General features: G+C 35.6%; 2 protein-coding genes across 2 annotated transcripts; both read right to left on the bottom strand.

Annotated features, from left to right (window-relative positions):
- Nucleotides 1–5,292: 5,292 nt before the first annotated feature.
- LOC121775737 (branched-chain amino acid aminotransferase 2, chloroplastic-like) lies at nucleotides 5,293–9,030 on the bottom strand. Its single transcript, XM_042172771.1, has 10 exons — nucleotides 8,741–9,030; nucleotides 8,561–8,628; nucleotides 8,211–8,388; nucleotides 7,952–8,128; nucleotides 7,711–7,842; nucleotides 7,314–7,412; nucleotides 6,777–6,893; nucleotides 5,893–5,988; nucleotides 5,663–5,775; nucleotides 5,293–5,564 (listed from the first exon to the last, which is right to left on the bottom strand). The coding sequence occupies exons 1-10, from the start codon at nucleotides 8,891–8,893 to the stop codon at nucleotides 5,453–5,455; spliced, it is 1,245 nt and encodes a 414-aa protein (XP_042028705.1). The 5' UTR covers nucleotides 8,894–9,030; the 3' UTR covers nucleotides 5,293–5,452.
- Nucleotides 9,031–9,606: 576 nt separating this feature from the next.
- Nucleotides 9,607–14,949, bottom strand: LOC121777357 (protein CROWDED NUCLEI 4-like). Its single transcript, XM_042174597.1, has 9 exons — nucleotides 14,599–14,949; nucleotides 13,948–14,157; nucleotides 13,607–13,860; nucleotides 12,980–13,250; nucleotides 12,721–12,804; nucleotides 10,750–12,236; nucleotides 10,481–10,640; nucleotides 10,001–10,136; nucleotides 9,607–9,918 (listed from the first exon to the last, which is right to left on the bottom strand). The coding sequence occupies exons 1-8, from the start codon at nucleotides 14,818–14,820 to the stop codon at nucleotides 10,089–10,091; spliced, it is 2,736 nt and encodes a 911-aa protein (XP_042030531.1). The 5' UTR covers nucleotides 14,821–14,949; the 3' UTR covers nucleotides 9,607–9,918; nucleotides 10,001–10,088.
- Between the last annotated feature and the right edge of the window lie 2,726 nt (nucleotides 14,950–17,675).

Consider the following 17,675-nt stretch of genomic DNA (forward strand, 5'->3'; position numbering starts at 1 on the left):
ATGTCTTTAATATGCGAAAATTTTGGAAAAAGTAATTTAAAATAACCCGTTGAGGGATGACCCATTCTCCGATGCCACAACCAAGCTTCTCTATCAGCAGATCCGTGAGCAAGCATTGCGGCGCCACCTTGGTGAGCTATCTCATCCACATAATAGAGCCCTTGACGCTCAGTGCCACGCCCAATTATCCTCCTCGTCCTGATATCCTGTAAAACGCAGAAGTTCGGGTGCATCAATAAGGTACAATTTAACTCTTTGGTCACATGGCTAATAGACATTAGTTTGTGAGACAGTTTAGGCACATAAAGACAATTATTGAGTTTCAGGTTTGGAGATATCTCAATAGTTCCGCTCCCACTTACGGACGTTGATCCCCCATCAGCAGTTTGAATTTGACTTTTAGTTGCCCCAATTTGGGGTAATAAACGAGATTTCTGAGGATTTGGGGGCAGATTTCAAATTTCCAGCTTTTATGGGGTTCAATCTCCTAATATTATCAGAATGGGGTAAAATGTGGGGTTTATTAATCTGGGGGGACTCATTTGCAAATTCAAGATTGGGGTTAGGGTTTAACACCCCCAACCCGTTACCTGCTCCGAACGATCCGCCGCTCCTTCTGAATTCAGCGATTGCTGCCTCTCCCATCGCGCCGCCCCGATTATTCGGCCGACCGTGAGCGTCGGCGGCCTCCTGGTTGCCCGCTCCGGTCGCTGGAAACATGTCCCCTCCATTTTCTGTAACACCGATCGCTAATTTGGCCTTGGCTTTTTGGTTGTCGTCCCACCATTCCGGGAATCCGACGAGTAGGAAGCACGTCTCCTTGGTGTGCTTGTGCTTCCCACAGTGTGAGCACCATAGCTTGGACTTGTCTTGCTTGAAGGGCCGGCAATTCGGGGCGGTTGATGTATTGAGACGATTCGGCGGTTGTCCACTCCTCTGTTGACTCCGGACCGCGAATCCGAGCCCGATTCCGCCCGATGATGTGGTACCGTTGGTTGCGACGGCGGATTCAGTGGTGGTTGCCGGCATAATGCTGAGCCGGGCGGTCTCCCTCTTAATCCAACCGTACGCGACCTCGGCTGAGGGCCACGGTTTGTCTTTAAGCACTTCTCGTTTCATTTGGTCGTATCTCGGGTTCAGGCCGATTAGGAATTTGAATAATCATCGTGTTTCGACATACTTTCGGAATTGCCCTATCCCCTTGTCACAACACGTGACCGGCTGTTCTTGACACCGGTCGACGTCGATCCACGTCCCATGTAAGTGACGCCAATAGGTTTCGAGACTTTGTTCTCCTTGCTTGACATTCTCTGCTTTCTCTTCCAGATCGAAGAGCAAGAACGGATCGGACGTGCTTTCGAACGTCACGGCTAGGCTCTTCCACAGGGCTTCGGCTATTTGATGGTGAGCGAAGTCGATGACGATGTCCGTCTCGATGTTGTCTAAGATCCACGAGAAGACAATCAAGTCGGTCTCCTCCCACTCCGTGTAGCCAGCCGCCCCTGGTTCGGGTGGTGGCGGGCTGCCGTTGATGTGGCGGAGTACTCGTCTACTCCCGATTTGGATCTTCATGAGTCGGCTCCATATGGAGTAATTCGTTCCGTTGAGCTTTACTGCCACGGTCACATTCTTGCTGACCCGTAGCTTGTGGTCGTCTTGAACTGGGGGTTTGGTTTCGTCGGCCATGGCTTAATCTGCCTTTAGGTCGAGAGAGGTAAACAAAGTCTATGATGAAATTATTTCCGAGCCTTGCTCTGATGCCATGTTAAAAACTAATATTTATTCAACTTGTATTGTCACAAAGATTACATCGAGTATTATAGGAAGAGCAGCTATACACATAAGGAAAGATTTTGCCCTAATTCTAATTACCATAATCTTGGTAATTTACAATTAATTCCATATCTTCCTCATTATTTGCTTGTGATTTGATTCCCCCAATCTTCTCGATTGTTTACTCGTGATCTCTTTCCAACAACTTGTTTAAGACTACATAAATTCATTACTATGGGTGTAATTGCGAGTCTGCGACTTTGCATTACATAGATTCTTCTATTCAATATATCTAATGAAAAAACAAAAGGACATATAAATGTTCTGACCGTGCAATGCCAATTATAAAGTTCAACAAAAGAAATAACGAAGAAAAAGAAAATTAATTAATAAAAGAAAGGAGAAACTATGCACCCATTCACACAGACACAAGTAAATTGATGTCTAGAAGATAATGTGAACGCTTGAGGATCATAATTAATCATTTCAGTGATCAATAATGTAACTAAATTATTGTGATATATCTAGGGAGATGATCCAAATAAGAATATATCTAAATCTAGAAATGCAGTTCAAATCTTAGGCTTTAGGATTAAGTGATCTAATGGTTAATAATTAATCAAAAACACGGGGGCATTTTAAGCTGTTTTAGGCCATGTTATAAAATTCGGGTTTGATGTCATGTTAAGATCAGTTTAGGTCATGCTTTTGTAGAATGACCTAAAAATAAACTAATAATGACCTAAACATGCCCTACGATTTTATTCTGCATTTCTGTACTTAAATCTGAAAGCCTAATATACCTATAATTATATATAGAGAGAGAGGTGTTTTCAGTTCCGAACCTCTCTTATATGTTAATCAAGATTCAAGACCAAATATGGACAACAAGATTTGTATACCCAACTATTGATTAAACGAGTATATGCCAATATGATCTAACATATTGAATTCATTTGGGCAAAATTTTGTCACCATTCACAACGCTATACTGTGAATTAAGTTGTGAATTTGATGGCTAATTAAAAGTTTTACTTTTTCCTATGATCCTACCCATCTGTAGTTCTTGAAATAGCAATTGAATTGTGTTGCCGTATAAACACAATTAAGTACAAGTCAAAAGTGAAATTGATAGTGGAGTAGAAAATTAAAGTACAAATTTATAAGTTTTTATTCAAGCTTCATTGACAATCATGCAAATTAACATAATAATTCAGATGCTTTTGAACATTTCAAGTACAAAATTTACATAGTAGATTAACCGCATTGTACTTGTTCTAGAAAAGATAATAAGAAATTAAAGAGGTCGACAGCTAGAGCCACCACTATTATTTTCAAGGTCAAGGAATGTTTTCCTTAGGATATATTTAATTTATCTGGACTATCACGCACTAACAAATATTTTATTTTATTAACTTTTGACAATTAATTTCAACAGCTATTCATTTTCATACACTACCTAGAATACAGTCGCCCACATTCGGATTGGGTATGACTTACATTGTAGTAATTAATGTTATAGATTAATCATTGATGCAATCATACAATGACTGAAATATAAAATAACTTAATTAAGGGCCTCGTATTTTCTCTACTTACATTTAATATGAAATTGATAAAATTGATAAAGTATAAGGGGAAAAAATAAGTATAAAAGAAAAGGTGAAAAAAAGGTAAATTACGAGAGAATAAAGATAATAAAATGGAAAAAAATTTTCATTTTTAAATGAGACTAATGTACAGTATATACTGAAAATTCGGTATGAAACGGTATACCTTGGGATAGGAAAATGATATCGTTATCATATCGAAACCTTTCGGTACGATGTGATACCGTACCAAAAATTACGGTATACTGAAAAATCGGTATTTTTTTCGATACTGTAAGTGCGATATTTCGGTACTTTTCCATACCCTTAGATGAGACTATTATTTATAGATGGATGAAGTATCTTTTTGTATAATTCGGATATAAACTATGTCTATACTGACTTAAAATGTTGAAATGAAACAGTGGGGATATAAATATTTGATGTTCAAAAAGTGGATGCATAAAGACAGCAATCATAGTATCTGTAAAGTGAAGGAAATTACAATAGCAGAAAGTGGTGTGTGATTCTACATTTGCTAAACCATTTGACCAGTTCCTTAACTCCCACATTTCAAAGTATCTTTTCCATAGGATAATATACAAAGTACAAATAACCCTACAAGAGTGTGGAAATTAAAGATATATAAATGTATACAAAAATAAAATAGGCGTATTAATTATATGATAAATATAAATGCACACACTATTAAATACTAGTAAAATAAAATTTCAAAAACATGATATTGGATATTGGCGTATGATAAATATTGAGTTGTTGAATAATTTAACATATACTCCTACAAGAAAGATTACGATAAAATATTTTCATATTAAAGAATCATAGTTTAAGATAGAATGTAAACACATTTTGATAAAAACTAATGCATCTATAACGTCTATCATGCTTTTTGCACTATAGTGTTGTTATTTGCAATATACGTGCTACGTGAAAGGACAAGGTCGAAAGGAATTTATGACTTTAAAATTAGTTATTGTTAAAGTAGACTCGTTTTATATGTATATCAAACATATATTAGTAGGTTAATTATATATTGTTTTGTATAATTATTTTTTTTATCAAGATCATTAATAAAGTGTCGATTCAGGTCTAAAAAATGTATAAGAATAGAAATAGCTATACATCAAGCCCATTTATCGAATTTCGGGTTAGCTCTACTCAGATTGTGAACTAATAAAGTTAAAATTTTACAAACTAGCAATTTCCAATATTAAGAAGAAAGGGTATAAACAAATCAATTCCAAAGCCAAAAAGAAGCCAACTCGAGAAGGCACGAATCAACAAGCAAATGTAGAAACTTCTTTGGACGAATAGTTACACATTACTAGGTTAGAGTTAGAGAAATATTTATAAAGTGGGTAGAAATTAATGGCACCATCTCTGACTTTAAGGTTAACTACAAAGTGATTTATTATTTCTTCTGCTGTTCACATGTCTTTTTAGCGAGTGCAATTATTCAAATTAAAAAAATTCAACCCCCATAACCAGCAGATAACATAATTTTTCACTAAATTTTGGTCAAAATTGGCATGCCAATTAAATAGAGAATATATTTGGAAATCATCCATTGACGCTAATAAAGTTCTAACCAGCTTGCACTTTTGCTTACTTTATTTTTTTCATTTAGTTTTTGCAGTTAAAGACTTTATTAAGATTTTTATAAAAATCTAATGCATGTATAGAGATATCTTTTAGTTTTCTTCTCCTTCATGTGGCCATTAGAATCCCCCTTTAATCATTTAATTAAACTGTGAGGGGTTAAATTTTGAGAGAGAGGTGGGAAGAAAGAATGAAAGAAAATGCTCAAATTATAGAGGCTACTCTGAACTTATTTCAAACTTCCTACAAAATTTAACAAGCTATTCCTCAACATTAGTATTTATTGCGTAGTATAAATTAGACAAATGGATATGAAAACAAAATTTAGGAGCAGAAAAGTTTACAGCTAAATAAAGTTATGACTGAGTTTGGAGGTGAAGGTAAATGAAATGCAAATTACAACACAAGACGCTTCTTTCCCAAAGTCTCAGTTTCTACAATTCAAAGCCAAGAGAGAATAATAAGAGAGGCTACTTGAGCTCAACTATCCATCCCATTGTATCCTCAGCCAGCCCCATCTGCAGGCTCGTCAGCGCCGAATACAGCTGCTGCGACACACGCCCCACTCCTCCGTAAGTCACCCTGCATTCACCAAACAATACGGTTTTACACTTTTTCCCTTCTCATCCTTTTTCCTCCCAACGTATTATTAGTTTTAATCACTGTAACAAAGTCGATACCTTTTATTGAGATAGGTTATGCTGCCTACAGGTGACACAACAACTGCAGTTCCCGTGCAGAAAACTTCATCAGCTTCAAGCAAATCGTCCACTGTCACATAACGTTCCTCAACCTGAATACCATAAAAACATAAGTAACAGTGAGTAAGCTCTTTTTTTTTGGTCGATCCCCGTGATGCAAACTATAACTCGATTAGTCAAAATGACAAACTTGAAACCAGCAAAAGTACCTGGAATCCTTGACTAATAGCAACATCGAGTAGGCTCTTCCTGGTGATGCCAGGTAGGATGGTGCCTTTTATCGCAGGAGTGGATATCACATTACCCTGAGGATAAAATAATTCAATTTTAGAAACGATTTAAGTTACATGGACGAGGAACAAACAAGAGGACGGATAGAACAAAAAAGCAATAACAAGAATATCACGATAGAAAGTTCAATATGAGAAGTTCGCTTCAGAGAGACCCAAATGATCCAGTTTACATACAGCTCAGCATTCAACATAGACATGAACCTCAGATGAAATTTACCACCACATAATTATCTAACAGACAACTAGCCAAATCGTAATCGTAACATATAAAATGGCTTAGCTCGGATCATACAATCAAGTTAAGAGAAGTCACATGGAAAGAAGTCAAACACAAGTTATTTGTCTAACAACCCTCATGCTAATCTGAAAGTTTTTTCTTTCTAATATGTACATTATTATGTTCCAGTAAGGCAGTACTAAATTTACATTATATAGAAAACGGAAAAAGATTGATTCAGCAGTGAACACATAGCATATGAATTACTCCCTCCATCCCAACATAATAGGCTCATTTGCCATTTTGGGTTGTCACTACTTAATTGACTCCTTTCACTTAATATAAAACAATTTTCAAATGTGGGACCCATCTTCCACTATCCCTTTCCACTCATTACACATTTATGTTGGGAAGGTGAGAGTATTACAGAAGGAGATCCAAGCAAGTAGAAGTTAAAAAAGAACAATGGTTAAACTGCCAAAGATTCCAAAATTATACTGTATAAAAATCACCATATCATTGACCCAATATGGGAATTCATGAAACACACTGAAATCATGATGGTGATGAGAAGATGCCATACCTTTACAACAAACACGTTGCACGAGGAGACTTCCTCCAAATATTTTTTGTGAGTACTATCTAAATAAAGTACATCAGAAAACCCTTTTGCTTTAGCAGCACTCTGTGCCTGTAGAACCTGGAAGTGATAGTCCAGGAGATGTAAATAGTCATCAACATGAGATAGAAATCGAAATCAAAATCAAAATCAGAATACAGAATGGTATTTACAGAAGACCATAAAATAGTAATTGATAAGATAATAGGGTCACTAAGCAGGAAGAAGCTAAACTACAGTAAGCAAGAGAGTATCTTAACCGCAGTTAGACAGTAACGACAAAGCACCAAAGTCGACAAGTCATAACTTGATTTGGCATGTTTGAAGTTTCAAATCGAGAGAAAAAGCTCTATGAGTTTACTTGAACTAGCAATAAGGCTGTAAGCAAGAAGTAAATTGTTAAAGATGTAAAGAGACAACATAGAGGAACCTAAAAAATTATTAAAGGAGAAACAAAATCTGCATTACAAAGTAGTTAACATCAATATAAGAATCACTTACTGCAGCATAGTTTCCGATGGTCTTTACTCCTCCGGTACCACCAGGTGTTGCACGATGCATTTCTGTCTCCACAATTAAATTTATTGGTGCCAATCCTTCCTGTATCATAGAACAAGTAATGAATTTGAGCTATGTTATTGTTCCAGAAATAAAAATTTTGTAAAGGGGATGTCTACAGCAAGAGTAGCATAGAGATGTTAGAATTTGCAGCTTATAAAATAATACCTTGAAGTGCAAAGCCCATTATATAAATAAAAAAACAAGATAAAAACAAGAACACCCAAATCATACATAAACAGGAAAAGTGATAGTTGGAATCAGATTCCTTCATGTGCAAAAGGTAACATAAGCATATATTGAACTTGTGGCACAGGCATGTAAAGGGAACTCAAACTACCTTGAAATAGTTGCCCACGGGTGAAACATATATCAAAAAAGTGTACTCAGGAGACGGTGCAAGACCTAGAACAGCTCCGCTTCCCATAAGCAATGGTCTTATATATAAAGAACCCTTTCCTGGTGGAGGAATCTGAAATTGGCAACAAATAGAGAAATGAGCTATTAATGTTTCCATACAATTGCATAACTAACTAAAAGCCAACAAGTTCTCAAACAAGAGTGTCAAATAAAAACATTACCCATCTTTCATTTGCTAAAACAGTGGCTTTTACAGCCTCCAAGAACTGATCAACAGAAGGAGCAGGCATGCACATGCGCACGGCGCCCTCTCTAAGCCGCATGGCATTTTCCTCAGGACGGAATAGTAAAATATTACCATCGTGTTTTCTGTAAGCTTTTAGGCCTTCAAACAATCCCTACAATTTTGGCAGACAAACTCAAATTCAAAACCCAAGCACGTTGGTACATATCAGTCAAAAAATGGCACATAAAACTAACCTGGCCGTAATTCAAAATACCAGCAGACGGGCTCAACTCAAGGTTTCCAAATCTCTGCAACTCACCATTAGAAAATGTTTCACCTTGGGAGCACTTCATCATATACATATAATCAGTGGGCACCAATCCGAAACCAAGATTATCCCAGTCAATCTCAGCTGATTCCAACGCAACATCACTGCCGACATCAAAGAAGCCCAAATCCTAGTGTCAGAACTGAAGCAAAACCTAAAATTGCTACCAATTGTGGAAAATAAAAAGAATAATTCCTAGAATCAGAACCGAATTCGAAAACAAAACAGTCAGAAATCGAATAAGACGACACGTCATTTATTTCCACAAAGCAAAACCTGGCGGGCGACGCCACACGAAGCGAATTGGCATTGTTGTTACTGAAAGGAACGAAACGCGATTGCTTCTGCAGCAGCACACAAGCATGATTAATGCGATAAGGAATAGGCACGTGATTAATAAGACGAATAGCAATGAATGCAGAGATGAAAAGGGGGGGGGGGGGGAATGAAACGTACAGAGAATGCGGCAGATGTCTGGAGGGGAAGAAGGTGGGGAGAGTGAGATTTCTTGTCGGTGAGAGGAGGGAGGAGCTGGATAGCGCTGCGGGAGGGGCCGAGAAGGAGGGTGGGATTGGGGTGTAGGCCAGCAAAAACAGCGCCGCTCTCCATTGCTTCACTCAAACCTCAAATTTCAGGTTGCTCTCTCTGTTCACTTCCAAACAACAATTGCGTGTATCACTTTGCTAAATCATTTGCTCTATATATTCATCTCCTCTAATTAGGGTTGGTTGACTCGACTTCATTTTTATTTAGAAAGTTAATACTTCTCAACAATTCATTATTATCCAAAAATATCAGAGTATTTAAAAATGAAAGGACAGCCTTGTGTAATTTACAAATACGTGACGTGATCAACAAAGCAGTTCTAAAAATGGATATCAACTAATTGCGTTTTATCATTGCACATGTCATAGGCTATATTTGACTTACATTTCAAAAATTGGGTAGGTATTAGGCTATATTTCACTAATAAAATTACATTACAAATTGGGTAGGTATTTTTACATAATCTCAAGTCGATTTTTTGTACTAATGCTTATCGGCTATGTTTGACCAATAAAATTAAATTAAAAACGTCGGTATTATAGTTTTATTTCATTTTTTTTATCATATTTTCCTCATCCATCAACGCAGCAGCTATGTTTGTTGTACTTTACTTCATCAATTTCACTATTTCATTCAATACTAGACATAATAGTATTATATATTCATTCATGAATCAAATAGTATATCGGTAAGTTTGGAAAGTCAAGTCCCAAATGTCGATTCAGTAGCACATAAGAGATTCTTGTAAGAAAATTGAAAAGTAAAAAAAATGAACATTGTCAATCGAGGGGGTTAAAATAGGCCATTTTTAAAAGATAGGTACATGACCGACCATCCCTTACATCCAAAGGCAGCACTCAAACTTTCAACACACACCTATGATTAATATATATCCAAAATACAGAGAAGGAAAAAGGATCAACCATGAAAAACACCACTCTAGAAGATCACTATAGGCACACATTTTATACGAAACTAGATGTGTTAGTTGGATCATTTTTACACCATGGGCCAAGTCGCATTCCGGATACTAAGCACTACTAGCTTTGCATACATCATCACCAAAACCAAGAGTAGTATGCATTTGCCTGAAAAAAACCATAAAATCACTTTTAAAATGAGAAGAATACTTTAATCAAGTAAATGACAAGATATGGGTGAGGCATATACTTTCTGAGAAATACTATTCCACGCCAACTATATGTCAAATAAGTGCAAGGTTTCTTCACCAAATCCCTGTAGAAGCTATCCTACTATCTTACTCCACATCACCATTTTTCTCTACTTTCTCATCAACTCCAGCATCCTGCAGAAGTGAACTAGGTATTAGCTTCTTACAATTTATAGAAGTTAAGTAAAACTGATGCTCAAGAAGATGATCGAATAACAATTCTAATGATAACTGACAACAACCAACAGATAATGAAACATAATAAGCCCAATAAATAGAGCAAGCAATACATGACTTGTTTAATCAAAGACGGCCTCACGGGGTGTTCATTTTTTAGGGTTTAGCATAGATAGACAAAATTACGAAGATCACTTCTGGAGGAACATGCAAATTATCTAAATGAAGCACACTACAGCTAACAGATAATCCTTGGGATTTCTATTTGAATAAAGATGAAAATAATTTATGCATTAAACTACCTCACTGCTTCCTGTGAGCCTTTCAATGTCAAATTTTGTTACTTGTTCAATTGTAACAACTTTATCAATATAGACTGTGGTCTCTGTGCCAACTGGAGTTTGATCAAATGGTTCGACAATATGATTGACCTTAGATGAGTTTGAGTACTTCTGTGGCAAGCTGCAGAAGAGAGAAAACAGGAATTGCAATAATTAGTTAAAAACAGTATGCAATAGAATGATCATGAAATGATATGGGTCAGCAATAAGTATTCTTAAATAATAAGTACCATGGAGTCATATCTTCTGATCCATGATCTGTCATATCCTTTTCTTTCTTACACTTTTTGTTACTATGTCTCGGTTCAAGAATTGTATCAGCACATCGTTTGAGCCATGAGAGAGGAGCAGAGAGGGGAGAAGAAGACTTATCAGACTCTTTTCTACCAGACCCGTTATTAACTATCCCATTTTTATCTGAAACCATTTCTTTCGGTTGACTCACAAATCTTTTAGTTGTATTCTTTGACTGCAAGTTGGATTGCATCTCAAGTACAGAAATAGAGTCTAATCTTTCTTTTAAAACCTCCAACCCCTTCAAGGTCTCAATCTGAGAAATGATGTCCTCTCTATCAGCTCTTAGTAACTCCCTTTGATTCTCCAATTTTTCTCTTTGTACCATAAGCTCCTCTATTGAACTATTTAGCTCAGCCCATTCTTGGTCCCTCTTTTCACGATCTCTATTTATCTCTCTTCTTTCATCGTCGAGTCTCTTCATTTCAGAGTTTACATGTTCAAGTTCCTTCCCTACTCGTTCTTTAAGAGAATTAATATGTTGAAGTTCTTTCTTTTTTTCTTCCTCAAATTCCTTCTGTCTTTCTGCAAGATAAATTTCAATTTCTTCACGTCTCTTCTCAATAGAATTATTCAACTCCTTCTTCTGCATCTCAATATCCCGCAAGAAATCATCACGTTCTTTCTGCATCTTACTAAACCACTCTGCACGTTCATTCTCAAGTTCTTTCATGAATGACTCCCGGTCGTGGGAGAGTGACTCAAGATCACGTTTATATTGGTCCCTCAATTCATCTTTTTCTGATTTCAAGCTTACACGCTCATTATTCAGGAATTTGGAGACACTTGACCTCTCCTCAGCAATACGCTCTGCTTCTTTTACAAGCTGTTCTCTTTTTTCATCAATTAGCTCCCACTCAGATTCAAATTTTGCCTTCTCTGCTTTCAAGCGGTCTGCCTCGGCCTCATGTTCTTGTTTCTGCACACTAATAGTATCAATCTCTTCTTTTAGTCTCAATTCTAGCTCAAGTAATTCATTTCTTTCAGTCCTCATTGCATCCATGTTCTCCTCTGCATCACTGATGTATTTCTTCCTCTCCTCCAGCAAATCAGAAGACTTTTTAAGATCAAGCTTCATCTGGTGGATCTCTTCCTTCTCTTGTTTGAGAGAACGTTTCTTTACTTCCAAATCTTCTTCCAGAGTGCAAAGATTCTTTTGTTTCTCTTCAACTAGACTTAATCTCTCTTCTACTTCCTTCTCTTTTTCTTCAAGCCGCTTTGATGCAGCATCCAACTCTCTTTCTTTTTCTGAGATGAAGTCCTCACGCTGACTGATGTCAAGTTCTCTTAATTCCCATGCCCGCCTCTTGGTATTAATCTCATCTTCTAAGACTTTGCGCTTCATCTCAGCTTCTGCCTCAAAAGCAGAATTCCTTATTGCCAAAGCTGCTTCTTGATTAGACATTACTTGTTGATTATTATCCTGAGAGTGATATCAAAGGTAAATTGAGATTTAGAAAGAAAATCTACGTGGTAGAATCAATAGTATGGCAAGACTCATTCTAAAACCAAAAAAAAATGATAGTAACAGCTAACCACAATTGTTAGATGATAAAAACAATAGTTCTAAAAAAGCTGCATGTGTCAAACACTCAACACATGCATAAGCACAAATATAATGTCAATGCCAGAATAATCATGTTTCATGTATGAAAGATCAATATTAATACACATACCATACAATACAAGGAGAATATCATTGCTATGTTCCTTTTGTGTGCAGAACTTTTATTTATTGTGTGTAATAGAAAAGACAGAAAATTAGAACACTCCACCAACACCCATGTTGAAATTTAATATGTCAAACAAGAATCACAGTAAGAGACATTGTTTACTATGATGTTCAGCTTCCAGTTCCAATAATTTTCACAAGAAGTGATTATTTGCTCGTAAGGGAATAAACTTACAGATTCTTTGCTCGTAATCTTAGCTTGCATCAGAAGTGCCTCTTCCTCCTTCTTGAGAAGATCACATTCTCTTTTGATAACAGCCTGAGTAGGAGTGCACGAAAAAATTATATTAAAGAATAAAATATGGTCTATTGGCATCAAAAGTGAAAAATAATGTTATACACGAGAAATTTATATTAAAGTTATATCATGAATGCAGCTTAAAATAAAATATGGTCTATTGACATCAAAGTGAAAAATAATGTTATAAACTAACCTCCTCTCTTGCTGATAGGGTACTCGCTTTTAGCTCAAGGGAGATTTTTTCTTCATTTAAGGACATACGCTCTTGGGCAATGCTTAACTTCAAATCATCAAGCTCCCTCTCTAATTTCTTCAACTCTTTGGTTTTATCTAAAACATATTCTTCTCTCTGGTTCAGCAAAGCTTGTGCATCCAGTAACCTCTCTTGTGTTTGCTGCATAACTTTTTGCCTTTCAGATAGGGATTGCCTCTCGAGCTGAATTTCTTTCTCTTTAGCTTCAAAACTAGAATGTTAATGATGAAAAAAAGGCATCATCAGTGACTTTAGCAATAACTAATGCTCTACATATAGAAAACAGAAGAGCATCCACATATGGCTAACCCAACCAAATGCAGAAGAAAAACGACTGTTAGAACAATGGACCAAGAATACATCCCCTATACCACCTTAACTAAGCTAGCATACTTACAGATAACAGTAAATATATCCCTGGTTATTATACTATGAAAACTGCGTAAACATAGTTACATACCAAATTATATAAATATATAACCAAGAAAGGTAAAAAGGGCAATCATGGGAAGACAGCTTTTTCCGATGCAATCCGCAAGAGAAGTAAGATAACCAACAAGAACTTACTCAGACTTTGATGACACAATGCGTCTCCGTAAGTCATCTTCACGTTCTTCAACTTCATGCAACTTCCTTTCAGCAGTTCGATGATACCGAGTCGCTTCTGCTTCAAGTGACTCTGCTGCGCGCTTTTTCTCCTCAGCCTCTGTTAACTTCTTCAAGGCATCTTCCACCATATTTCTTGCTTCTGCAAATTTACTGTCAGATGCCACCTTCACCTCTGCATACTCGGCACGCATTTCATGCAAGGTCTTCTCAATCTACAGAAATTTTAAAATTATAAATACATCTATAACCCACAGGCCACATAAAGGATCACTAACAAGAACAGAGGAAGATGAACCTACATTCTTAACGCATTCCTTCTCGATTCCAAGAGCTTTCCTGAGACTATCTTCTTGTTTTCTAGCGCCAGCCATATTGGAGACATGGGAAGCCCGTTCACGCTTATAATTCAGCTCCGCTGAGTCAGCAATCGATTTAGCTTCATCATACTTTGAATGCCATTCGTTCCTTTCCATTATAAGTAGGCCCATGTGATGCTGGTGTTCATATACCTGGCAAAAGTGGACAAGGAACATAAAGCAGAACTATTAAAACATCACAAATGATCAAAGCAAAATGGGTTAACTTCGAGCATTACACGGGGTCATTTTTACGAGTCGGGACTACTTAATACCCAGCAAAGTTTAAGGTAAACATCGCTGTTACTAAAAACAGCTAAGGCTCTAAGAAGTTAATGAAATAATCCCGCCCGTTAGCACATTCAAATCATACATCAATTTCACCCCCTTTCTTTAAAATAGCATAACCTTAGTAAAAATCATAACCTAAATCCCAATTTTCTGAAATTGCATCTGAACCAGCAGGGCAACAATAACAATTATAGTAAATGCACACACTAGAAATTCAAGAAAATATGATAATCGACATGGATGATGCGTAACACAAATAGCTTAATTTCAGTTAAGCGTAAAAAAGAAGGTATAGAAGGATACCTCGGCTTCTAATTTAGCAATATAAGCAATGAGTGCCGCCTTATCCCTCCGTTTAATCGAATCTTCATCAAAACCTGCTTCTTTGAGACGCTTCCAAATGGTTTCGTCGCTCAATGGAGTTTTCAAAACCCTAGACGAACCAGAAATCGGAGTCACTCCAATTGTTACGGCGCTCCGCGGCGTCACCGCAAATTTTTCCGACCGCGAAGCCGGAGTCGCCATAGACGGATCAGGATCAGTAGCTGTTTGTCGCACTAAAATCTCTCTCGCGAAATGGGGTTTTCTCAACTTCAGTGGGATCTCCTTTTTGGTTTCACTTCATGGAAAAGCTGTGTGTGGACTCCACCACTCTCTTCTTTTTGCTATCGTTTATTTGGTCATTCTTGACGCTACGACGTCGTATATCTTCGAGAGTAAAATTTACTGCTTTAATTGCGCGATTAGATTAAACTTTTTCAATGGGTATCGGATACTGTCTAGATACTATTTTATTATTTACTATGACTTTCCATGATTAATAAATGGTAGTAAGAATTTACTAATTATGATTTAGATTTAATTAAAATAACAATTGTCATATCTAACATTTGATTCAAGTTTTAAAAATAGATCTTTTAATTAAATAATTTAAGAGTTTCTGTTATTCGGATAAAGTTATAAATAAGGCATCAGTATCACACAAAACTTCGAGAATGATTTTATTTTCTCACCAAAATCACAAATATTTTTATTGTAGAGGGAACATCTTTTTTAGTACATTAACTATCTCAAATGAGCAAATTTGGTCCGTAACATTTCATAATATATTTTAAGGTCCATCAACTATAAGCTAATACCAATTCAAATACTTACTGGCTATTTCTAATATTTTTATGACCAAAGTACACTTAAAGCAATGAGGGCAATTCAATCTATTTACCCTCTCATTTTAAATAAGAGTCGCTAATTTCCTTTTTGGGCCGTCCCCCATTAAGAGTCGCTCTTCATTTTTACCATAAATGATAGTAGGTCTCACATTCCACTAACTCACTCCACTCACATTTCATTATAAAACCAATATAAAAAAATGGGTCCCACATTCCACTAACTTTTTCAACCAACTTTTCTTTACATTTCTTAAAACTTGTGTCCGGTCAAACAACGACTCCTATTAGGGGACGGAGGGAGTAGTAATTATAGTCTTAAAAAATTAGTTGAAATTATCAATAATCAATTTAATAAAAAAGACAATGACATTCTTAGTTGAATATATGATCAATTTAAATCTATGATTGTTTAATTAAATAAAAATCAATAGTTGCTATCAATTGTTTAATATCATAATGTCGCGTCTTAATATTATCATGTCATTTACAACATCATGAAAATTGTCCATAGTTCTCATATCTATTCCCTTGACTATTCGTGAATCACATTTTTTCTACTTTATTAAATTTTAATTTCAATGTAGTATATATTATATATTATGATGAACTTAAATTTTAGGTTTAATAAAATTACGAGATTCATTAAAATAAAATATTTATCTTAGTTTTATCTAAATAATTGAGAATGTAACCATATAAAAGTATTAACTAGCACTAGAAAGTAATATCATAATATTCAAACAAGGTATGGTATATATTGATAATAATAGTATAAGATCTATTAAACTTAATCCTAAATAATTAGAAGAAAGAAAAAAGTTGATGAATAAATATATTGAATTGCCCTTCATGGCCTTAAAGGTATTTTGGTCATGAAAATATTAGAAATAGCAAAAAAGTAGTTGAATTGATATTAACTTATAGTTAATGGACCTCAAAAGATATTATGAAATGTTACGGACTAAATTTGCTCCTTTGGGATAATTGATGTACTAAAAAAGATGTTCCCTCTTTACTGTAAATGACATTTTAATTTCACGAGAAAAAGAAGAATAGTAAAGGTTTGGATTTTAACCCACATAAACAACTCGAATTTCACCAGAAAATAATATCATAATTATAAATTATAATAATCCAAAATAAAAACCATGTTAAATCAATATCTTAATTCGTTTTCCACTATCTTATTCCACAATTTGCGGAATTATTTATGTGAAATAGGTTAGAGCATCAGTAATGTTGGGGTAGCAGAAGTGTTGCAAAACGTGTTGCAACTTGCAAGGCTTCTGAGTAATATATCAGAGTTTGTTTCATCCTAACTGCATAGATATGGTATTTGCTTGATGGGTAACATTTAATTAGCATCACTTTGGGTGCAATAGTTTACTACATTAGTGATGAGAAAAGAGTACTCAGTTGAAGATTATAGCTTCCATAGAAGGGGTGTGTGTGTTAGAGACAACTCCATATTTGGTTGTTAAAGATAAATAAAAAGTAGGAGTATTTTTTATATTATTAGTTTGCCTACTTTATTTACCATAAAAACACAAGTAACCATGAAATTTTTTATTAGGGCATGTTCACCCTATAACAATTCCAATTCTAAAAATTCCAAGAATTGAATTCTTTCAAAAAATGATGTACTATGGCCCACATATATAATTCTCAGCCCTTTGTTCAATTTACATATTTTGAACTCAAATATGGGCCAAACAGTAGCCCTAATTTCTGACTTGGGCCTAATTAAAAAAGTTGAATGACAAAATTAACCTGCCAATACATTTCCAGTTTCTGCCCTAATTTCTGCAATTGAAAAGAAGAAGCGAGAATATGATGAGGTGGAATGCAAGGACAAATGTAGAACATCAACACTAATTCTTGGTGGAAAAATCAATGCAGAAATAAATCTAAGCAACTTTCAAATATTAGAATTCTTGTCCAATTCGCATGAACAATGCAGGTTGGCCATTTTAGCTTGGGCTTCCAAGAATTAAAAAATGGAAGGTGAACATCCAAATTTCTCATAAATGGACCAAGAATTGGCCAAAATCTTATAGGATGAACACTATGTTATTTTCTTTATTTGAATACGACAATATTATTGAAATAGAAGTATTTTGCTTAGTTGTAGACTGCTCTTTGTTGCCCAATTTATTAAGAAATCATCTTGCATCAATATGTCTTTTCAGAATACCAGCAAGACGCTAGTTA

The sequence above is a fragment of the Salvia splendens genome, chromosome 18, assembly GCF_004379255.2.
Source record: "Salvia splendens isolate huo1 chromosome 18, SspV2, whole genome shotgun sequence".
NCBI classification, from domain to species: domain Eukaryota; kingdom Viridiplantae; phylum Streptophyta; class Magnoliopsida; order Lamiales; family Lamiaceae; genus Salvia; species Salvia splendens.